Here is a 25102-nt window from a genome sequence, read left to right as displayed (position 1 = left end):
ATAGCAGGTCCCACCTGCCCAGACACATTACCAGCAGACACATCCAGAAACCCATGCTGGGCTGACTAGTGAAGAGCTGTGCCTGCCAAGGTAAACCTGCAAACTCTGGAAGACACGCACCACTGCTCAAATGCACAGGTACCAATGGAAGGAATCAAGGATCATGAAAAATCAAATGGATCTTAGCTGAACCTATTGCGCTAACCATTTTACAATATGTATAAATCAAATCATCATGCTATGTGCCTCAAACTTACACAGTGAAGTATGTAAATTATTTGTCAGTAAAACTGAAGGAAAATGCAAATTGTAACATATTTGCCAAAGTACAGAACTGAAGTTAGTGTTTTCAGTATATTTCTACCTAAGTCTCTATATCCTATTTTCCTCTTTTATGTAAGTTGATGTAAAACTTGTATATACAATAAAGTAAATCAATGTAAAATGTACAGTTAACAAAAATAATGTGCTGTGGGCTCAAAAATAAATTAATTAATTAAAAAATAATTTCAATATGGCAACAGCAGAGCCTTAAACCAAGCTTGGAGCCCTGTGTGCCCACACAGGATGGCAGGCCCAAAAATTCAGCCCTGGCTCTAATACTCCCAGGCAGGTCAGAGAGAAGCCTCCAGCCAGGAGAATGGAAGCCTCTCTTTTACACAGACTAAGAGACTTTCTGCTCAGGAAAGCGAGTGGAGGTTTGTGTAAACCCAGGGCCTGTGCACAGAGTACACTTTCCAGAATCAGAAGCCAGGACACCTCTGACAGTAAGCATTAGACAACAATCTATCACCAGTTACATGCCTGCAGCCACAGTCGACAAAGAACACCACACCAGATCTCCACATTCGGTGCCAATCCAATACAGAATTATTCACTGCCAGCCTCATGCCAGGCACCATGCTCAGGGCCCAGGATGCAGGGGAGCACAAGATGCACACAAGTCCCACTTGATCGTCACCAGAACCTCTCCAGGCAGTGGGATCCTGAGGCCTAATAAGAGAATGAAAAGGCGTGGTTGCAAGCACTCTGCTGTTGGAGGCTCTGATCTCTGGCTTCCTTGGGAGGCTACTGTAAGGCAAGCAGCAGACCAAATGGATAATTACCCTCCAATCCATCTCTTCTTTCTTTCTTCCAAGAAAACTTTTATAAAATTAAATTTTGATCATCCCAAATATTTTTTCGGCAATAATCAAAGAAGCATCCCAGATAAGACTCACATCCCCTTTGTTCCCACTGCTGATGCCAGGCCCCTCCCCAGATGCTACCCACAGACCTCCTCCTCTGTAATAACAGGCATACATAAACACTCACTATCTGCATGATCTTTTTAACCCAAATTAGATCATATTGTACACATAATTCCTAACCCTGTCTTTGATTTTTAAAGCTAATACATGTTCTGGGCACCATCCTTGCAATTACCTGTCTATCTCCTTTATTCCTTTTAGCTACTACCTAGAATCCCAGTCCATGCACATGCCACAGTCTCCTCAGCCTCTCCCACACAAGTAGGCATGGTCGTGCTTCTGTAGACAGATGCAGGATGTGGGGTTGATGGTTCGTACGGTCTGTGCATTTTTAGTTTTATAACCTCTGTAAACCTGTCCTGCAGTGTGGCCGCACCAGCAGAGTCCCAGTTCCCCAGGCCTTACCAACACCTGATATCACCATCACCACCACCTTCACCATCATCAATCATCATCGCCATTATTTTGCCAACTGATCAGGGAAAATGGTATTTCACTGCTTCAATTTGTTTTCCCTTGATTATTAGTGAAATTGAGCATCTTTTCTCTGTCCATGTAATTCTACTCCTGTCAACTGACTGTTCATGTCCATTGCTTCTTTGTGGTGGATTGATATGAAGGAGTTTTTATTACAGGATCTTCGTTATTGGTATGAGGGGTTCTGTTTCTATCCCAGATTCTAGTCCTTTGTCTGTTGTCTGTATTGCAAACGTTACTTTAAACATTTCAAAATTGAAAACATTCTCTTCAGAAGTCCCTAGCACCAGAGACCGCAGAGACTGCTACAAACCAGAAAAGGGTACTAACATTATGGCAGTTGGAGTCTCCGATGCACAAACTCCAATTTGCGATTTCCTCTGGAAAATCCTCAGTGTCCCAGCACACAAGATGCTGGAAACCACCACGAGGGATGATGCACAGGGACCAGCACAACCCCAGGGGATTTCTGACAGTAATCGTTACCAGGTTCAATTATCTGCTTTACAAAAGCAGAGCTCATTCTCTCTATGGCCAGTGAACCCTGACATGCAGACACTACAATTAGAAGCAAAGAATAAATTAAAAGCACATCTTCTCTGCCATGTGGAATAATGAGCGCAGGGGCAGGCCTAATCATATTTTTTAAAGCTATAAGTGAATTATACAAACAAAGACAATGAACAAAACCAAGAGGTGATTCACAAGGCTCTCAGTGACATGGACCACCTATCTGCTGTTAAAAACATAGACGAGAATGTATCTCTCACCCCAAGGCCCCTTGAATATTTTTTCTTCCGTGATCGTCTGAAATTTACTCCCCTAAATATCTCACCATCCTGAAATGAGAAGTGGCCTAGGGCAATATGCTGCTCAGTGGCCTGAATCTCTTCTTCTCATATGTATTCATTAAATCCTTATCGCCAGCATGCCCTGGTTCCCAACCCTCAACAGGATAATCGTGCAGCAAGAAATAGTTACCTCTCCCAGAAAAGCAAATACGACAACAGCTCTCCCCCCACGGAGTCCAGGTGAACTTTCCAAATCGGAGCTGGATTCTGCCACATGGGAAGAACATACATCAGTAACTTGAATCCCATCAGCAGACACTCCCAAGGGACCCCCAAGGACCTCCTTGCTCGAGAGCAGGAGTCACCTGCCCTCTCTTTTTCCCATTTTTAATCTATTCAATGTAAAGATAAGAGAAAAAAGGCAAGGGGAAGAAACAAAGAGAGAGCACTGCGTGTCTGACTCACTGTATCAGAAACCTCCAATTGCTGCTGGCTTCCTGCCTGCTCTCACAAGCTCGGGGAAGTATTCTGAAATCTTTTCCTTCGCAGGTAAATCCAAGAAAATAAGGAACGAACAAATGAATGAATGAATGAGTGAATGAATGAATGAGTGCTCAGGGCCCTTGGTATAGAAATGCTGCAAATTATAGCTGTCCCCACACACCACCAACAAGCTCACTGCAGGATCATCTCTCACAAGGTGCGTCTTGCTTCATCTGAGAGAAGAGCCCCCTACCCCCTGGGAAAAACATCCTGTGGATTGTAAAGGGGGACTTCAGGAAATGTAGGAGCAATAGCCTTAAACACTGCAGGAGACCATACTGTAGCCCGACGGCGCAAGAGAATAAAGACAATGCCTACCAACTGTACTGCGTTCAACCTATGCCTTTGACTGTCTGCTTTCCAACCTCATTACACCGTCCAACCACTCATCAACACCAGCTCTAAGAAAGACCTGGGAAATAAGTATCCATAAACAAAGGAGGCTTTCTGGAAAGTGTAAGACTTAAGTCCTGTTCATGGAATCAAAACTCGCTCATTTCTGACCCTAGGCCCACCACACAGTCCCATGGAACTTGGGGTAACCTAGCTAACTTTTCTAAGTGTCAGCTTTATCATTCAGGCAGTGGGAGCAATAATTATACCCCCCTCCACCAGATGGGTATGAGGGTTAAATTTGATAGTGAGGACCCCGGAACTGCTAGCTCGCCCAACAGTCTAAAGTGTAAGGCACACCTTGTGATTCTGAGTCAAGATCCCACAACTCCTCCCAAATCATACCCTGAGGCAGGATAGAGACCTGGCAGGGGGTGTGATTGAGAGTCAAGGCTCAAATCTGCAGTTGAGGTTATGACATAAGAGACCCATAAAGTCTATTTAGGTGGCTCCGAACCAATGAGAATTTCACTGAGTTTAACCTGATAGTTAATATTGTCTCTGGAGTGGAATAAATAAAGCCAGAGACTCCAGACATCTGTCCCTGCTAAGACATTTCTAAGAGCACGGTGGTGCTCCTGGAAATTTAAATGGGAAGGCATGCTCCCAGACCCACCTGCTCTACATTCAATGTCATTATTTATTTAGAAAGTCACAGAAAAATTTGGCACAGAGAGTCAAAAAGAAGTGTAGAATATAATAAATGCCTGGTATATAATAATGAAGACAGAATACTTCAGGCAATTGCAAGAGAGATTTCCTTTAGAGCCATTAAGGAAACTGGAACAGGAATAGAAAATGTGTCCTAGCAGCAGTCTCCTGTTTGTGTGTCTTGTCTGACACAGAAAGAAACCTGTTTAAACAACAACGAAACCAAACTGAACTAGCTAGCCTAGTGTTCCAAAACTGGCTGATGATTATGCAGGGAAATTGTTCCAGGTCTTTTGCTCTCTCTGCCTACTTTGATGAGGGGCCTCTGACTATCTGCCATGCACACCCAGGAGGGTACAGGTATAGCCAAAGGTGGTTTGAGTTCAGCCCCTCTATGGACATGAAACACCGCATGAAACACCCCATCCTGTGGCCCACCACGTTCCCAAAGAGGCTTGAAATGGCTCAGACGCTAAGCCTGGGCAGCCCTCCTGCTGGAAAAGTTACTACCAATTGCAGAAGCATCACATATCTTCTCTTTGGCAAATGATGCTTTTTAACCTCCTTCCTCATGGGTATCTAACTCTTGAGATGATCCTTCATTCTTCTTGCCCATTCAGTCCTTCTTCAGATATTTATTGAGTGCTAGCTATGTGCCTAAGCCCCAGACACAATGCCCAAAAAACAGATGCGGTATCTGCCTCACACAGCTCACAGTCCACAAAGCAGGCAGAGACTAAATACGCAGTTACAAGTGTAATCAACGTCTCTGCATTTCAAGAGTATTGGTTTAAATAATAATCACAATGATGATGATGGTTACCCCAAACTGGGATCATCTTCTGTACTACACACTGTGCCGAATACTCCATGTGGTCAAAAACCCTGTGGAAGCTTGACACCCTTATGGGAGAGTATCACCAACCTGATTACACAGAAGAAACCGGGACTCCAACAGGCTAAGAAATTTGCCCTGGGTCTTAGCACTAGTAAGGAAAAAAGCCAAGATTCAAACCAGTGCTTTCAGCCTTTGGAAGACATTCTCTGGATAGCTAGTATCTCCTCATCCAGAATGTTAACCAGCAGATATAATGAATCCTCTTTTATTGCCTCATAATAAAAAAAAAAAAAAGCATTTTGACCAGACTAAAGCTGGCCATGGCCCACTGTGCACTTGACCTGAGTTTCAGAAAATATTACTATGAAGCTATAAATCCTTCTCCTCCTCTCTATTCTTGCTTCTTTTAATCAGAACCACCTCTACATTTCAGCCAATCTCATGTAGAATGAGATGAAAAAAAAGGCTTTAAACCTAGAAAAAATTTTTTTTCATGGTGGTTGTATGTTCTCAGTCACCTGAAACCTTTTAGGAAGAAGCATATATTATGAATACGTTCATATGCACAACCTAATCACTTCCAAATAAGTCAAAGCAAAGGTTTGGTTTGGTTCTGAATTTAACTATACAGCAAACAAAGGCTTGGAGTGAAGCAAGTCATTTCAGTTCCACAGTTAAGTTCTTAAAATCGCACACACGCATATATATACATACATGCACACACACGGACACATACATACACACATATATATACACAATACACACATGCATACACACATATGCACTCATACACATGCATACATACACACATACACATAAATACATACACATGCACACATACACACATGCACATACTCTCATACACATGCACATACACACACACACACGCACACAGAAGTCCTTCTATATTACTCATAAGAATCTCTTTAAACCTAAAATAATAAAGTTATTCATGGGGGTATCTGAAAATGATCCAATCAAGAATCTTTTCTTGAAATTTCCCTTTTTCAAGTTTAAAGTAGGAAGTATGTATCTATTTAGAAGGAGGGGGAAAAAAGAAAGAGAATTTATTCTCAGAGATGTTTCCCTCAGGACAATGCTATGCTGTAGAAGGTGCTGGATTTCCTACAAGAATGAGCATGCAATCTATGGAGAAATGATTGCTATCCTTCCCATGTGAAATGTCACAACCTCACAGACTTAGGTAGTTCTAGATCAGGAAGAAAATCAAACCAGCTCTCCCCACCCCCCAACTCCCCAGTGACCTGAAGTAACATGAAATCTGACAGGCCACATGATTTTTCCAAGGTGACACAGCTGATTAGCAAAACTTCCAGGCTCCTGGCTACCTAGGGAACAACTTGAAGGAAGAAAATTATCTTTCCCCCTTTAATGACTACCAGCATGAGAAGGCTGTTTTGTTTTCAGTGTTGTTTATTTATTTTGTTGTTGTTTGATTTCGCTATGGACAAGTGCAATGTAAGATCTAGGACTTTCCATGAGGGGCTGGCTGACTAAAGCTTTTAAAGGTATTCTAAGGGGATGATACTGTTAGAAATTCACTTTCTGGCAGACACAAAGATTCAGATGACTTCCAATCACAACCATTTTTGCTGTTGAACAGTCACTCTTGAAACTGATTATGTCTCCCCCAGAATTCCTACTTGTACTATAAGAGGCTACCCCTACCCCAGACATACTGTATCTGTAACTCTGATTATGCCAAATAGGAAGGTGGGTGGGAACCTGCCCAAAAGAGGAAACCCAAGTTGTAAGAGCATGTTTCCCTTCTAATTTTTCTCCTTTCCAATTTTAAACGTATGTTCTCTATCTGTTTAGTAAGTTGATACATATTCACTTAATATAATATTCATTAAATATAATTAATTATCTAGTTTACAATTAATATATTCATATATTTGTAACTACATACTGAATGGCATAAAAACTATTATTTGGATGAGGAAAATTAGCAAATTCATGAATTTATTACAAGTGACAACAAAAGCCAACTCTTTCAATAAAAGGCTGCCATAAATATATGAAAACGTCTTTGAATATTACAGCAATAATTGAATCATTTCTGGTCAAGCCATTAGTATTTATTTGAAGAAAGGATCAGATGTTTTTCCAATTAAAATAAACAGATGACAACTTCATAAATTACTCACAATGCACTGTAGTGATCATCAGTCAACTGTGGATTTTAGTAATTATATTACCATTATGAATTTCAATTAATTCTAATAAGTTCTTGTAGACATCAACCACATGTCAGGTGCCTGCCCTCATGGAACTTATGTTTTGCTGGAGGAGATGGACAATAAACAAGCAAACCCTACTAGTGTGCTCAATGAACAGAAGAAAGTGAGTCAAGAGCAGAGCAGACACAAAGAATTGGAGGTAGCTGTTAATCCACATTTTGAGCAGGCTGTGTAGTACTCTGTAGGTACATGGGGAATTCATTTTTTATTCTAAGAATGAGTGAAGTATAAATGTAAGCAAATATGTAACTTGACCCTATTTACATTTTAAAAGGTCACACACATTAGTATGGAGAAGATAGATCTAATTTCCTACAGAGGAAGGGTCTCCCTTATGTATATGTTTCTAATAATATCAGGAAAGCTATGTTTAATTATTTTTATTAAATCCTGCTATCTTATTAAGAGATTTTTTTTTTTCAGGGCACCTGGCTTGCTCAGTCAGTAGAGCATGCAGCTCTTGATCTCTGGGTTGTAGGTTCAAGCCCCATGTTGAGTGTAGAGATTACTTAAAAATAAAATCTTTAAAAAAAGAGTTTTTTTTTTTCTTTTCATGGGTTTCTGGGTCAGAATTTACCACTTTAAAGAATTTCTTGCATCAGTGTCCACGATAGTCAGACTGTGGAAGGAGCCAAGATGCCCTTCAACAGACGAATGGATAAAGAAGATGTGGTCCATATATACAATGGAATATTGCTCAGCCATCAGGAAGGATGAATACCCAACATTTGCATCAACATGAATGGAACTGGAGGAGATTATGCTAAGTGAAATAAGTCAAGCAGAGAAAGACAATTATCATATGGTTTCACTTATTTGTGGAACATAAGGAATAGCATGGAGGACATTAGGAGAAGGAAGGGAAAAACGAAGGGGGGGAAATCAGAGGGGAAGACGAATCATGAGAGACTACGGACTCTGGGAAACAAACTGAGGGTTTTAGATGGGAGGGGGTTGGGGGGATGGTTTAGCCTGGTGATGGGTATTAAGGAGGGCACGTATTGCAATGAGCACTGGGTGTTATATGCAAACCATGAATCATGGAACACTACATCAAAAACTAATGATGTACTGTATGGTGACTAACATAACATAATAAAAATAAATAATAAAATAAAATAAAAATAAATAAATAATTTCTTCTTGAAAAATCTGATAGACCTTTCCAATAACCCATGATGATTTTCATCTTAAATTTATTGCCTTACAAGATTTTGTCCAGTGTAAATTAAGGTCAATATTACAACTTGTGGCTCCATGACCCAACATAAGTTACTGGTTTTTGAAGCCATCAGACTTGGGTATGAATTCTGGCTCATCCACCCACTGTTGTAAACCTTGGGCACATCATGCAGTCTCTCAATCTTGTTTCTCCATATGTAAAACAGAGATAACAGTATCCATTTCAGAGGATCATGAAGAGGTAAATAAATGAAATAATGTCTGCTAAGTGCTTAAGCCACTCCCTGCACTTATTACATATTTGATAATGGTGTCTATTATTCTTAACATTGTTACTGCATTCTATTCATATTAACTAACCAGCAAAAAGAAATATCCTGAAATTGTTAGTCCTGAAAGAAGTTCTAATTTGAAGAATTAGGATTATCAAAGGCATATTGTATGCATTATGAAAACCTACATCACAAACTAACCTGAAAGTATGAAAGGTGAGAATTAACTCATCTGAGTACATATTAGGTGCTTTATCAACAGGCTTATGTGAGATTGGAAAATTTCCGTTGAGCTGTCTACTTTCTGGACTGCCACCAAGTTCCAAGTTTTACTTAAAAAAATCAATAGCAGTTGCCAAATCCCTAGACCACAAAGATGCTTGGTGAAAAATCAACAATGTAAAGGACATTGCCACTGCTGCCAAACAACTTTCTGGAGAAAGATCCAAGGTAATTTCTGGGGTCTGCCAATGACCTCTGCAGTCAGCTCTCTTCATGAAAGACACTGAGGTTTCTGAAAATGTACTGTGGGACTCTGAATATTATGATTAAAGATCCACTAAGAGTTTACCTAACAATACTGTAGATATACCAAGGTGGCCCTGGTGTCCCAAAATGCCCCCGTTAGCCAAACTGGCTGATGTCCAAAACACCACAAGCACACTGTGTATATGAAAACAATAAAACTAAATTTTAAAAGTATTTGTAAATTGGAACGTTCAATACAGTTTAAACTGGTACTGTTTCATTGTGCTTAAAATACCCTTATTCAAAACAAATGTGTTTTAAACAAATATTTATTTTAAATAAGTATTCCCAGCTTTGAGAAAGTCCAGTTGAGAAAACCCAAAAGTTAAAAGAATCACAAAAGAACCAATAAGTTTGGTAGGAAAGAAAGTGCTCTCAAAAGCAGTAATTACGACTTCTATAACCATTATTACCTACAAATTGAGATATACATGGTCATGATAGAAAAAAGAATATTGTAGCAAGAAAACTAGGACAGTGAGAAAAACACACAGGCATTTTATTAGATTGTATTTGTTAATGAAATTAGATAAAAGATCCAGAGTTTCTAAACACAAAAGTAGCAAAGAAAAAAGAGGGTCACTAATATGTAAATGTTGTACAGGCAAATAAAAAATAACTTTGAACAGAGCAAATAATGCAATTTTTCCCCTCTGATCTATAAAGTAAGATGACTGGTCAAACAAAACCAAACAGTTATTCTTGCTATTAAGTTGCATTTTTTGTCTTTAAATTTGTTAATATCAATATCTTTATTTGGATTTAGAACACATGATGGTACTAATATAATTAAGCTGTAGAAATGATAACTTTTTGAGAAACAATGTTTACATTTTAAGGTTATCAACAAAAATGCACTTTTCTCTTTCTTTCAGCTAGGAAATGGTCTTGTGTGGTACTTTTGGAAGAAGTCAATGTTTATGTGATGTTAGAATGCAGAATATCAAATCACTGGAGGCTGTCCTACTATATACGATGTATCATTTCTGTCTCTTCATGTCTTAAGTGTCTCCTACTACCAATTTAATCAAATTCAATAAACTTGGTATTTTTAGAACACCTACCACATGGATGGAACTATATTAAGATATAATGAAGAAATTTATAAAAATCAGTCAAAGCTATAATTACAATGTCCATCATACAATAAAAAATCACAAGACACATGAATAAGAAAAAAAAAGCCACTTCAAAAGAAAAAAGGAGGCAACAGACACAGAAATGACCCAGGTGCTGGAATTATCAGAGAAGAAATTTAAAACAGCTTTGTAGCTGTGTTTGAGGACTTAAATAAAACAACAACATGACTATAATCAGTTCACAGATAAGGAATTTCAGCAGGAAATAGAAACTATAAAAAAGATTTAATGAAAATTCTCAAACTAACAGTACAATATATAAAACATTCACTGAATGAGTTTAGCAGCAGATTAGAGATACAGAAGAACGGGTTAGTGAACCTGGAGACTAATTAATAGAACATAGATTGGAAACAAACAAACAAAATAGAGCCACAGTGACCTGTGGGACAAGGTAAAGCAATCTAACATAGATGTGACTTAAGTTCCAGGAGGAAATGTAAAAAGAATGGGGCAATAAAATTTTGAAGAAATCATTGTTAAAAAATTTTTTTTCAAGATTTATTCATTTATTGTAGAGAAAGCATGCATGGGAGCATGGGAGGGGTAGAGGGAGAGATAATCCTCAAGTGGACTCCACACTGACTGCGGAGCCCAGTACTTAACCAACTGAGCCACCCAGGCTCCCCATTGTTAAAAAATTTTCAAATACGTTAAGAATATTCAACAGTCTCAGCAAACTCCAAGTAGAATAAATATAAAGAAAATCACATCTAGAAACATCCTTTACTTATCACACTATACAGTATACTGAAAATCAAAGATAAGGAGAAAAGTCATGAAAGTAGCAAAGAAAAATGACTTACTGTATACAGAGGAATAAAGATAAAAATGATGGCTGACATCTCATCAGAAACATTGAAGATCAGTAGAGAATGGGATTATATCTTCAAAGTGCTAAAAAAATAATAAACTGTCAAGTAAAAATTCTATAAACAGCAAAATTACCCTTCAAAAATGAAGGTGAAATAAAGATATTTTTAGATAAACAAAAGCTGAGAGAAGTTGTGGCTCCCAGACCTGCAATGTAAAAATATAATAATAAAATAAATAAAAATGCTAAAAGAGGTTCTTCAGGCTGAAGAGAAATGGTAACAGATGGAAACTCAAATCCATAGGAAGGAATGAAGAGTACCAGAAGTGGCAAATGTGTGGGTAAATATATTGCTATCTTTTTTCTTATTTAATTTTTTAGAAAACAGCTGATTAAACCAAATATAAAGCCAAATAAAAATAACGCTTATGATGGTATTTATAACACATACAGAAGTACAATATATGGTAATACCACAAAGGATGGTGGTAGGTAGAATCATACTGTTGAAAAATTTTCATTCCACGTGAAGTGCTACTTCATACACTAAATTAAGTCTAGATACACTGTACACTTAAGATGCTCACTTAAAGCAACAACCAAAAAATTATATTTAAAAAGGTAGATTAGAACTTTCCTAGGGGGTAGGGGTCACATCTCAGTTTGTAGAAGTCCCATAATCTAGAACAGGGTCTAATATGTACTGAGTCCTCGATAAATGTTAAATTAAGCAATAAATAGATATATGTGAATAAAATTAACAGGATAGGAAATGGTGAGCATCAGAAAAGAGGCAAAAATAAAGTACCATTAGAGTTCAGAGGTGAGAAAAATTATTATCTGGAAAGCAGATAAAAGTTTTGCACTTATGGAAAATAAAGATATTATGGGTTCTCTGTGTCTGGGGACATTTCTTCTAGCTGTGGGGGAGGTGAACTCTAGAATCTCCACTCAATCAAGACTCACTATTGGGGGCTTTGCTCCAAGGTCCCTTGAACTCCCAGATTACATGAGGTCTGCTAGATGTGCATTGTGATAATGCCCTGTCCTCCTCTTTCATGTTGTTTATCATGATTAAAATGTAATAATTATTTATGTCATCATGGCTTTAATATCCATCACTGCTGTTAGATGGAGTGCTTTGTGAGAACAAGGACAGCATCAGCTGAGCTTATGGCCATATCCACAGCACAGCGCCGGACACAGAGGAGGTTATGGACAACTACTTGTTGAATGACTGCAGCACATGAGAGATGGATGAAATCTTAGAAATCATCTAGATGCTACAATATGTCATTTCATGGAGGCCACAGTAGCAGATCTTGGAGCACGTAAACGGTCCAGGTGGACAAGATCTACTGGAACCTACATTTTCAGACCTCTAGACTAAGGCTCTCTGTGTTGGGTCAAGCTGAGGCTCCACCTGCCACCCCCTTCTTACACTTTCACATGACCAACAGTCAGGGTCCTGTGCCTCACATGTGACCACCAGACAACTCATTAACACAAAGCCCAGTCATGCACTGACCTTATGAAAAGTTATAACATTCTAGCCAAATGAACAAAAACGATAGTGTGTGTACACAGAGAGTGTGTGTGTGTGTGACAACTGAGAAATGACTTTACTTTTCAAATGTGCACCCTTAGAGATTCTGGGGAAACAATTTACACATCAGTATTGTGCATAAATGACATGTGACACCTAACTAAGAAACACCCAAATGTAACATCTTAAAATGCAGAAGACTGTGACCCCCCCTGCCAAGCTGATAAAAAGAAAAAAAAAAATAGGCATGTTCTCATAAATTAGATTAGAAAGGGGTGGGGGACTTATTTTAATAGAGTGAAATTTCCTTCTCTTTTCATTTATTTTCCCGTAGATGTGACCCCTATGTTTCTAATTTATGCACAAAAAGTCGATTTGCTACCTCTATGAAAAGCACCATTTCTAAATCTGGGGACGGGGTCTTCAGTGCCCCATCACCTCCCTCTGCAAGGAGCTCAACACCTCATTCAGGCAAAGAGGACAAGGATGGATTGGGGCTTGACAGGATTATGTGAAAAAGCCCGTGAGGATCGTGATTTCCTCTGCTCAGAAAGAACCTCTATTAAACCCATCCTTTGCTCATGCCTACAACGTGCGGGTTTCCCCAGGGTGTCACCGGCCGGCAGGCAAAAGCTGTCAGGGAAAAGGACAGCCCTGCTCTGGGGCTTGCTGTTCCACTGCCCTTTCTAATCCTTCCTGGGAAAGGCTTTCTTCTGCCCATGAATGGTGATAGAGGCATCCTACAGTGCAGGACCCGGGAGCTCCTGAGCCACCCCCTCCCTTTACCTGGGTCTCCCTCAGCAAGGACCTTCCCACTCTAACAGGTCTGGCCAGGAGGCAGCGGTGGGAAGCTGCTCCCAAGAGGATGGTGTATCACCAGGCTGTCCCACTTGGAGATTTCCCATCACGGTCTCTGCATCCTTCCCACTCCAAACCCCTCACCCCAACATTGCAATGAGGCCACTGCATTTGCAAGGGAGGTGTCTGTGGCTTGGGGATGACCCAGAGGGGACGTTCGAGACACTCCATTCCCCCGTTCCTTCCCACTCACACTTTTGTTATCCTTCTGCGTGTCACCAGGCTTTTTATTTTCCTAGTACTTAAAAAATAACAAAGAAAAATTATTATAGAAAACTTTGCAATGGAAAAGGCTTCTGCAGGATACACAATTCAAAACCACATTTTTTTTTTCTGCTGTGCACCAGCTCTGTGCAATTGGCACTTATTGGAGACAGCTTTCAAAGAAAATATGTTTGCGGTTCAAAGATAAGCAGGTTTTTAGTAAACTGTCAAAAGGACTTTTTTTTCATCTTCTTCGCTGCCAATGGAAAAACCCAAAAAGAAAGAGTAAGTAAGAGGAGGGAAAGCATTCTCTCTAAGTTATGCTACATGTGTAGACTTAGTTTTCTGGAGATTCATCAATGAATAGGATAATCAGGGCTAGGGTCTACTCCTACCACTCCATCCTCACCTCACAATGGGTTGAATGAGGGTGCAACCCTAAAATAATCACATGTTATAATTAAGACACAGGGGTTTTTTTCAACTGTTTTCATTATAATTACCAATCTCATATGAGCTTTACATAAAAAAAAAAAACCTGTATTAATTCAAAGCACAAAATAAAAAAGCAAAGATGCCATTTTAACAAGGCCTCTGTTCATATCAATTATAACTATAAATTGCCCAAATGGAGAGATATCAGAAAGTAAAGAACAAACCAAGAGAAGACCCATCTAGAACCCACAGGCCACCTATGGAGAGGGACAAGCCAGAGAGAGGGCTGAGCTGACCCCTGTGTCAACAATAGGGTTTTCCAGTCAATAAAGATGACCAGGCAGTTCTGGTTTCCATGGAAGACGCTGCATTGTGGGTTGTTCACACATGCACACATGTTCACACACCTTTCCAAGGCTGGATTTTGCCTGTTGCCCCAACAGAGTTTTTGTTAAGAATAAGCTAATACCGTGTTAGAGGACCTTACAAAGGGGACTGCTGACGTCAAGGCCATAAGCCCATGAGAAAAACATCAACCTCTAAAGAGAATGTAAGACAAAATTTAAATGAGAAATAAAATCCTGACAATAAAGGAGGCATGACTTTCTTCTGATAACTCTTGATGATTCTACCAATGAGAAGCAAATTCTTCACTTTCAAAGCACTGATGCAAAAACTCCAATCTAAATGGAAAGAAGAGGCTGATCCGCCATTTCTTTTCTATTCTGGGGCAGGGGTCTAAGACTTGAAGCTACAGAGTTTAGGAAATTTTACAAAAGCACTGTTTTTGTTTTTTTTGTTTTATTTTTTTCTGTAGGAAAACAGACTCCCAGCTCCCTCTGAACTAATAGCACGGGACGTCCTCAGCATTATTTCACTGTGAGCAGATGGTAGTCTGAAATTTTTTTGATAAAAACAATCCACCGGCAGGGGTTGCCAAGAGGTCAGTGGAACCCAGATTAACAATTGATCAGCTCTAATGGACTGTTGTAGCAATAAACCCAGAGCCCATGCGCAGACCTGCTATCCCAGTGATAGCAATGGGGCTGACATCCAAGCTGTTAAGACTTGCACTTAATAGCATTGAAGCTTCGCAGCTTCAAAACCTTCATCGAAGGAGACACGCATTCTTCCATGCACATCTATTTTCTCAAAGGCTTCTCTTTTACAGGTTCTCACAAAAGCACACACGGTTTACTCTGACCCAGGGAAGATTTCACCAAGGTCTGAGGTCCAGGTAATAAATGACACTCTGTAATACTGACAGATTATTTCAACCTCTACTCTAGTTCAGACCACAACTACAGCCCCTGATATTTCTCTTGCATTTATATAAAAGAGATCACTGGAGGAAGAAAAACTGGGCTCCCCTTCTTTGTTCCTAAGAGAACAAAAACTGTAACAATCCAAAGACTCATTTTCTCAGTCTCTGTCTCTGTCTCTCTCTCTTTTGGAGGGAGATGCTAATGGTGCATTTATGTCTACAGCACCACATCTGACAAGGGAATCAGCTGTGCTACACCAGAATTCCACTGTAAAGCTTCAATAATAGGAAATCAGAGCATTCTTGAACGTAGCACTAGCTTCCGAGGGACAAAGGAGTGGCTCTAGGTGAGTTGAACTAAACCACAGCACATTTGTCCTCTGCTGAAGGATAAATAATCCCCTCAAGTCATTAAATCCTTCCCTCCCTTGCCCACTCATGTTTTATAGACAACTGATCTCAGAATAAAATTGACTATATAAGCTATAACCACCACCAGATTTTCCAATCATCTTTTTCACTCTCCTATAAACTGACTTCTTCCTGTTGGACCAGTGGATGCAAATGTTTGGTACAGAAAAATCCAAGAACAAAGACATTCTCTTCCATAAGTACAATACAAGGAAACCAGGAAATTCAACATTGATACATCATTATTATCTAATGCAGAGTCCATTTTCAAATCTTTGCTTCTGGTTCTGGATCCATTGCATTTCATCATCATGGGTCTTTTGTGTCCTTTAGTCTAGAGCAGGTCCTCAATGTTTCTTTGTCTTTCTTGACCTTGGAAGGTTTGAAGAGGAGTCCAGCCAGTTACTTGTGTAGAATATTCCTCAATCCAGATTTGTCTGATGTTTTATTATGATTAGATTCAGGTTACACATTCTGGGCAAGAATTCTACATAGGGATGCTGTCCTAAAGCCCAACACACATCTGGAGGCACTTGACATCACTTTGTCTCATCACTGGTGATACTAACTTTGATTACCTGTTTAAGGTGGTATCTGCCAAGTTTTTCCATGGTAAAGTTGCTATATTCCCCTTTGTAATTAATAAGAAATTTGTGGGCAGATACTTTGAAACTATCAATGTCCTGTTCTTCATCAAACTCTTTCCTACTAGTTTTAGTATCCATTGAAGAATCTTGCCTGAATTATTACTATAACCTTCTGTCTCCACCATCTCTCCTATATTTATTAGTTGGCATCCTACTGTAAGAGCTTTCCCTTTTCTTTGTCATTTTTTTTTTTTTTAAGTAGGCTCCATGCCCAGCTTGGAGCCCAATGCGGGGCTTGAACTCACAACTCTGAGATCAAGACCTGAGCTGAGATCAAGTGTCGGACACTTAACCAACTGAGCCACCTGAACTTTCCCTTCTTATTTATGTATGTATTTATCTATCATCTGTGTCTATTTATTTGTATCTTATTAGAGTGGACCCATGGATTCTTATTTTATTCAGCATTATAATCTCATTTGAGTTGATTTGAGTTGAGTTTTGGTAATTTACAACCAGAATATTCCTCAGGAGAAGGAGATGGTTTCTCTTGGCAACACATTCAAGAGGTCCCTACAACCCTCACAGTTACAAAGTTGCTTCCTGATGCTTCCATTCAATCCCTCTGGCCCACTCTAGGAATTCCAAACCCTCTGAAGAGGAGGCACACTGAAGATAAATGTGACCAGTAAACAGCCCCGGACCTTCCTACAGCCACCATGTAGGTGTGGCTGGAGGAAGCAATGTGCTTCTTGCTATATTCAGCTAACTCCTCTGCTCCTTCTCTTGCAGCTTTGCTCAAAGAGTTGGGCTGGCTTCCCCCCCACTCCTGATGTTACCAATAGTCCCCGGCACTTCTCCACCCTGCCCCCGGAACCTCTTGTGCTTGGCTACAGTCCTGGCTCTATTTGCTTCATATGTTGGTGTCATTTCTGAAAATGACCACCAAATGGTGGGTTTGACAGTTTCTCTTTCCTCTCCAGACCCATTATTCATCCTTTTGCACCTAGCTCAATTTCAGAAGACTGAACTACATCAACCACACCAGTAATTGGCTTCAGCCAATGGTGGGTCCCAGCAAGATATCAGAAGGCTAGACACTGTTATCAGGACATTATCCCCCTAAATTCCATCCTTCTAGCTCACCATGATTGGCTGCACATCTCTATCAAATACCCTTTCCATATAGCTACTCTGCCTGGGTTCTAGAAACCACTCGTTCCTCTCGCTTCTCAGGCCAGAAGTGTGGCTTGCCCTGGGGGTAACACCATCACTTGTTGGTTTCTCTAACCATACCTTTGTAAATATTCCTTTTATTAAACTTTCTTCAATTACCCCATTTGAGTGTGCATTCTTTTACCCACAAGGAAAAAAATATAGATGGGGAGGGATGAGAAGAAGTTCATCCATGGAACGAAGACACCAAAGCCTATTTTCATATCACCACCTTTTTTGTGCTTGCATATCCATGTCTGCCTTTATTGTTTCCAATAAATGAAACACAGCAAAATAAACACTACTTCCTAATTGTGACCACATGCCACTAGAAGAGATACATTCTAGCAAAGCACAGACTTAAGGATTAAGATTCACTCCTTCTGTTTACCTAGCAGTGAGGAAACACCACAGAACTCCAAATGACAATACAGATAAAATTTCCCTCGAGAGGAAGAGGGACCCAAAGGAACCTCCAGGTATCATTCAATTCACTTGTTACCTTTTAATATGTTTTCTATATACACGGCAACATCAAAATCCTTCTCGGCCAAACACAGGTATTCCATAGTTGGATATAAGATATACGGCAAGAAGTTTATTAAGTAGATGTTCAAATCCCATGTCAGTGAGTGATTTAATTTGTAGATACAATTAACAGTCAATGCAAGACTACATCCATCACAAGTTTGCTTTCAGTCATCTAAAATCCAGCCAGGGAAGTGGTATTTACACATATTCTGTTGTCTATCTTATCAATATGCCATTAGGAGTTCTGGTGATCATTGTTAGTTGACTGAGGTTACATCCTCCAGAACTGGGGAGGAGTTCATCAAAATCTGCTCTGTGCATGTGCGTGAGTGTGTGTCATCGCTCACTATAACTGCTGTGGTAGAAAATGGTTGGGGATCGCCACCCTGCCCCGTCAAGAAATAGGCACATTTATTCCAACTCTGTACCATCCTCCTGAGAGCCCTTCTCTCCCATCCCCTGAAAGCAGGTGTCTCTGGCACACTTAGTGTTTCTCGTTTGGCAGCCAACACACGAAAAACTTAACTCCGACTAGAATCGGTTACCTGCAGGTCTGCGTCAAATTCATGTTTCAGATGTGCTTCTTCTGCAGCCTCCACAAGACGCTGAAAAGAGAGAAGGCAACATGAAGGATCCAAAATGTGGCCCAGACCCCGTTCCAACAATGCGAAAAGACTGGTGTTTCTCCCTGGCCCCAAGATGACAGATTACATCATGGCATGTGCATTGTGACCTGGAGGCTTTGCTCCCATGAAACTGAAAAGAACAACACCAATGTCCAACTCTGGTTTTTGCCTCCATCATTCCATCACAGTTTTTCTAGCAAATAGTTACTGTTATGTGTGTATATATGCACACAAGTTCTGCATCCATTTTCATAGCAATTTGTAACAATTCAAAGACACTGGCCCTTGAGGCCCAATGTGGATGCCAAAACCAACCTAGACGAGTGTATCCCTTAGGTATAGAAGGCTCTTGGGTCAAGATTTATTAAATTGAGCCCAACACTAAGTGGGCTAACTTTCTTCCCCTTTGGTTTGAGAAATGCTACTTATTTTAATTCCCTCAATCATTCAAAGCAATTCTTTCCGCATCCAGTTCTAGTATGTAATTATCAGGTGACAGTTATTTGAATTTATGGTACCTCAATGCCATTTTGACAATCTGCATCCCAATAAGAAAATCACTGAAATTAAATCAATAAGCAGGACCCATAAATACACAACTCTTGTTACTCTTCTTAGCCAACTAAATTCAACCAATCCATAGTCTTATGAAAGCAGTTTCATAAAATTCCATTTAAAGGCCATTAGTCACCTATCGAAATCATTTTTACTTTATTTTGAATTTGCCAATATTAAGATGAAAACATAGGCTAGAGAATACTGCACAAAACTCATTTAGTGAGATAACAGTTCACTGAAATTTCATCAAACTAAAAGCAAAACCTTCAGATCCAGGTAAAAATTCAGCCATTTCTATTTTTCTCCTGGTTACTCTTGTAGCCCGGCCGTCTTTAACTTGTTTTTAATTGACATAATACAGACCTGAGTTTCATAGGCCACGTTTGAAACATGATGACATGAGTATTAATCTCTAAATGATTATGAATCAACAGACAAATGTTCCATGAATAATTATTAAATTGGATATGGAAATGAAGAGGTTGGTATATACGTGGGTAACATTAGGCACCAATATAGACCACTAAGCCGTCTCTCTCCATAGAACATACAAAAAAAGAGATAGGCCAGCCAGAGACCCGCAGACAGGACTCCAGGAGGGTGGCAAATCTGGCTTCCCACACTTCCTTCGAATGGTCAGGAAGAGATTTCCCCTTCTCTGGTCAATCAAAGAACAGCCCCCAGGAGAACATTATAGGGTCAGAGCCAGAAGACCCAGTTCTAATTCTAGCCTAGATGCAACCCACTACATCTCAGGCAAGCCTCTGCCCCTCTCGGGCCTGTTTTTTCATCTGAAAACCCTGAAACAGTGACGCTAGAGTAGTGCTTCTTCAAGGGATGTCCCCCTCCAGCAGCATCAGTTTCACCTGTGAACATGTCAAAAATGCATGTTCTCATGCCCCATCCCATTTTACAGAATCAGAAGCCCTGGGGGTGGGCCCAGCAATCTGCTTTAACAAGCCCTCCAGGGAATTCGGAAGCCACTAAAGTTTGAGAACCAGTGGCAAAAGAACAGCACTCATCCTAGAGCTGAACTCATCCCTGCAGCCTTGATTAATGATATCCACCAGCCCTCCAAGGTTTTTCAACTTTCATTTGTCTTTTTAGAATCTGTGTACATAAGTATTTTCATTATAAGACATTAAATGCTTTCTAGAAGCATAAAATGGAGAGGATGAGAAACAGAGAAAAAGAAAAACAAGGAGAGACACTATGTAGATTGGATCCGTTGGCCCCAAGCTTTCATTGGGTCACAGTCTTCCTAGAATCATCCTAAACAATGAAGTTCGTCAGCCTCCTGGGATCACATGACCCAATCAGCAAATGCATCCAGGTGGACTTTGACAGATGAGTGACAGACAGTGATACAAGGAATCTATGTATTTGTCAGAGCTTATTCTCTTAATCTTTGTAACAGATTTAGAATTTTTATGTATGTATCATGAAATCAGTTACATATCGAGGTTTATAAATTGGTTATAAATATTATACACGTCTGGACACTTACATTATCAAAAAAAGTCATGCATTTTGATTATGTATTTACCTAAACACACAGAAGTTGTTTCATCGTGTCTAAGTACTCTGAGAACCCAGAGAAGAAATGTGGATGACATGTACAAATGATCAAAAGATAAGAACAAAATAAAACTTCATGATGACAAAGATAATATTGAAAGAAGTTAACAACTGGAAATGAGGAAAACAATAAAGCAGTATAACACCAACAAATAAGAGAACAAGATGGAAATAATAGGTAGTTGAAATTATCATGAAATAACACAGCACGAAATGTATTTCATGTATCTAGAAAAATACATTTGCCTTTGTGCGAATATTTGTATATGCATATCATACATACCATATGACATTCATATATAACATAACATGAAATGTATTTCAACTACTGTAATACATGTCATGGTGTTAGGAGTTAGTTGGACAGTTAGGTAGTCAGGGCCAGGGTCCCCAACAAGAAAATATGGAGTCAGGACAGCTAAAATAAAACAGCACTGACATCTTGTTTTGCAGCTTAGACAGGACTGCACAGACATTCTGCTTTGCAGCCTTTGCAGAAATGACTTCTGCAAAACATCCTACAATAAGAAAATGAACTACAAAAGCATTTGTCAATATCACAGGCAAAAGGCAGTTGAGACCTAAGCCCCGAGATGTCAGCAAAAAAAGACCATCAGCATGTGGACTTTAACCTAATAGGTAGACAGATATGTGACCAAAGCCCTGATTGACTGAACTCAGCACACCTTGATTGCTTAAGAAAGTTCCGCAAAAGAGTTCATAAAAAACCCTAAACTTAGAAATGCTGAGGGCAACCCACTCAGGTCCCCCTCCCTCTCTGGGAGCTTTGTAGTCTTGCTCAATAAACTTCGCTTTGCTGCCCACCACTCTTCGTCTGGTCTACCTCTTCATTCTTCAAAGCGGTGTGACCAAGAACCCGGGCACCAAGGGGACACAAATCCTGTAACAATGGGGCACAAGAAGGTAATATATTGGAAACAATTCAATACCTTTGTACTAACTACTAAGATCAGCCAGAGCCCTGTTCTCTGTGTGGAGGAGTACCCTGCTAGCCAGCTAGCCAGCTTTTATGTTCATTCTCAAGTTAAATTTGCCACATGCTTTTTTTTAACTTAATTTAATTCATATATTTCTTGTTTCCATGAAGATATTTTCCCATCAAGCTCACTACAAAGCCTTAAGAAATAAGATTCAAAAAAATATGGTCCACAGGCAGTGACACATAATAGTTATGTCATGTAAAGCAAGTAAGTACTTTGGAACAGGGCTCTTTGAAAGGATTCACACTTGATGCAGTGGACCTCGGGGCTATCCCAATCTGCCCTCTGGTGCTACTGGAAGATAGGCCTACATCTTATGGGAAAATTCAGGGGGAAATCCCCGAGAACAAGCACATCTCTTGTGCACAATGGTAATGACAAACAGCACAAGAACTGTGCACCTTTTGTAAAGAACAAAGGATAGTTGATATTTCTTCTGAAATACTCTTATAAAGATACACGAGTTAAAAGAAATGTTACTTAAGAAGGATATCGTGTGCCATAAATTTACCTAAAACAGAGTCCTGAAGACAGAAGTTCCTACTGTTAATAAAACAAAAATAAATTGAATCAACATTTAAAAGTCAAGACCACTCAACTTCCATCTCTGACACTTGCCTGTAGAAAGGAGCAGCCTCTCATGTCTCTTTCCTGAGCAAATACCCTTATCATCTAAATCAAATTAAGTATGTTTTAAAAATAAGTTTGATTACCACTTGCAGGTAAGGAAAATCAATTAAAATTTGCTAATATTTTAGTTATTATATAAGGAACCACTGAGCCCGAGGGAAACTGTTACTCTATTATACCTATTGGAAAGGCAGTGTGCTTTTCATAATAATAAGTTAATTTTCTCTTGTATGAATTCCCCTTTTGGATCTGCAGATGGGATTATAGAATTGTGAATGTGGTTTTTAATTAAAACTGAACACTGGAAATAAAAATGGCTTTGAAGACTAGCATTCAAAACTGAGCTCTGAGGCAAGGAAACGGCAGTGCTGTCCACGGATCCTCCCCACTCTGATGCCAAAGCAATCCGTCACTCAACAAAAATGATAACAGTGTACTGGAATATACATCCTGGCCTTGGAACAAAGCATCTATGAGCTGGAAAGTTGCAATTCATGTTTCAGCGACTTTTTATATTTCTAAATAACTCTTATTTCTAAATAACTCTTCCCTTTTAGTGAAACAAATACAAACAAAAGCTATCGTTATAAATAAGAAATGCTAGAAGCCATGGACCATGGACACTATTTATAGCCATGGTGACGGCAAAACTGCCAAGGGGAATAGTGGGATATTAAAGCATTTCATTTAAAATCACATCTTATTTTTGTTACAATGTCCCCACGTATAATCAGTGCGATGCTACAGGATGCAGTCTCCTGTCTCCTCCCCCAAAACACTTAAATCAAGACTACAGCTAAAGACATCATAGAGGTCAAGTTTTCCGTCATGGTTCAGGAGGAGGGAAAATAGGACCCCAAGTCACAATATAAATTGGATCAGAAAAAGAAAACGATTTTGTTTGTTCTACTTGTATTTTATTTTATTATTATTATTATTTTTTATTCCTGATTATCTTGGCTTAACGGGAGAAAAGGAAGAAAGAACGGGGGGGGGAGGGGAAGGGTAACAGAAAATGTGATATACAACAAAGTAACCTACTACTAGACTCCTACTGATTCTATCAGAATGAACAAATTATGTACAAATGAAAAAAAGTTTTTTAATAAGAAAGGGGAAAGGCGGGGGAGGGAGCAATTACAGACGAAAATCCTTAAAGCAAAACAGAAATATAAAAACCATATGGAGTAGCAAAGAAAAACGTTATTTTTATTTCTCATGTTAAAACTAAAAAGCTTTGGCTTGTAAATGCTGTTATAATGGGATATTGGAATTTAACAAAGATTTCAAAGCACTTAATACATTTTGTGGTTTTCATTCAACGTTTTGCAACAACACATTTAATAATCAGACCAGCATTTTTATTGCCATTTTTTTTTCTGGAATGAATACATAATTCTTTCTCAAAAAAAGGGTTAAGCTCAGGGCGCCTGGGTGGCTCAGTTGGTTAAGCTACTGCCTTCGGCTCAGGTCATGATCCTGGAGTCCCAGGATCAAGTCCCGCATTGGGCTCCCTGCTCAGCAGGGAGTCTGCTTCTCCCTCTGACTCTCTCTCCTCTCATGCTCTCTCTCACTCTCTCTCTCTTAAATAAATAAAAAATCTTAAAAAAAAAAAAAGGGTTAAGCTCAACTGAGGCGATTCTAAGGAAAATCTATAACCATTAACATGGCTTTGGGCTGCACCAATGGTTCACTTGGAGCTAATGATTGAATTGTCAAGAATATCAGAGTTAGAGATCATGTGAGTCTTCCTTCAAATCCAACAAGCACTAAACTCAGTGTAGAAGAACAACCAAATAGATCGATCAAGAATGATAACTGCGGTTACAACCATACCTAGTGTGGCATGGTTCACCTTTTCCTTACACTAGATTGAGCAGCTTTTGCTTTAAGGGCTGCAGTTCGATGGAGGAAGAGTTACACCTTCTGCGCATCAGTGTGTGCCTGGGGTTAATGCTACCCTAGCACCATATTATGTGGCAGGGCTTGAACTCAACATGTTGACCGTCTACAGCAGTGAGGACAGAGGGGACCTTGGTCCTCTCCGCATCACAGATTTCAAACTCAATTGATCCTAGAAATAAAATGAAAAATCTCTATCCTCATTCAAAATGCTGTCAGCATATGAAAAGATGTCTCTGGGAATCTGGACGAAATGAGATTGATTTGTTCCCAGGGCTAATTTCAGACACTCCTTTCTTGTATAAAGGGTCAGAAACCAACAGTTTAAGAACCATTAAGTTGGGGGAGGGGGAGAAGAGGATGATGTTCAAATTTACATTTTCATTCCTTCTGCATGGAAATCCCTTCTCTTTTGTTCTCAAGATGGAGTTTTTACTACCCTGTAACAGCGTAGATTCATCTTTGCTGCTTTTGTAGCTGGAATAGTCCAATCACTATTTCCCAAAGTGTGGGGCTTGTACCACCAAGGGAGCCATGAACCAACATGATGTGCTTTACAGAAGGGTGAGGGCCACACACAAGGAAAACAGTGATTTCATCATAAAGGGGCAAGT

At 39.6% G+C, this 25102-nt stretch overlaps 1 protein-coding gene across 1 annotated transcript in view; it reads right to left on the bottom strand.

Moving 5' to 3' along the window:
* Positions 1–25102, bottom strand: part of CACNA2D3 (calcium voltage-gated channel auxiliary subunit alpha2delta 3) — an 807776-nt gene that overhangs the window by 550250 nt on the left and 232424 nt on the right. The window contains exons 4-5 of the mRNA XM_081805734.1: positions 18739–18798; positions 14673–14724 (exon numbers count right to left, since the gene is read on the bottom strand). Of these exons, the coding sequence (XP_081661860.1) occupies positions 14673–14724; positions 18739–18798 (112 nt within the window). The remainder of the gene's footprint in view (positions 1–14672; positions 14725–18738; positions 18799–25102) is intronic.

The sequence above is a fragment of the Leptonychotes weddellii genome, chromosome 1, assembly GCF_054177405.1.
Source record: "Leptonychotes weddellii isolate Sample4059 chromosome 1, ASM5417740v2, whole genome shotgun sequence".
Taxonomy (NCBI): Eukaryota; Metazoa; Chordata; class Mammalia; order Carnivora; family Phocidae; genus Leptonychotes; species Leptonychotes weddellii.
This window is presented reverse-complemented; position numbering and strand designations above follow the sequence as displayed.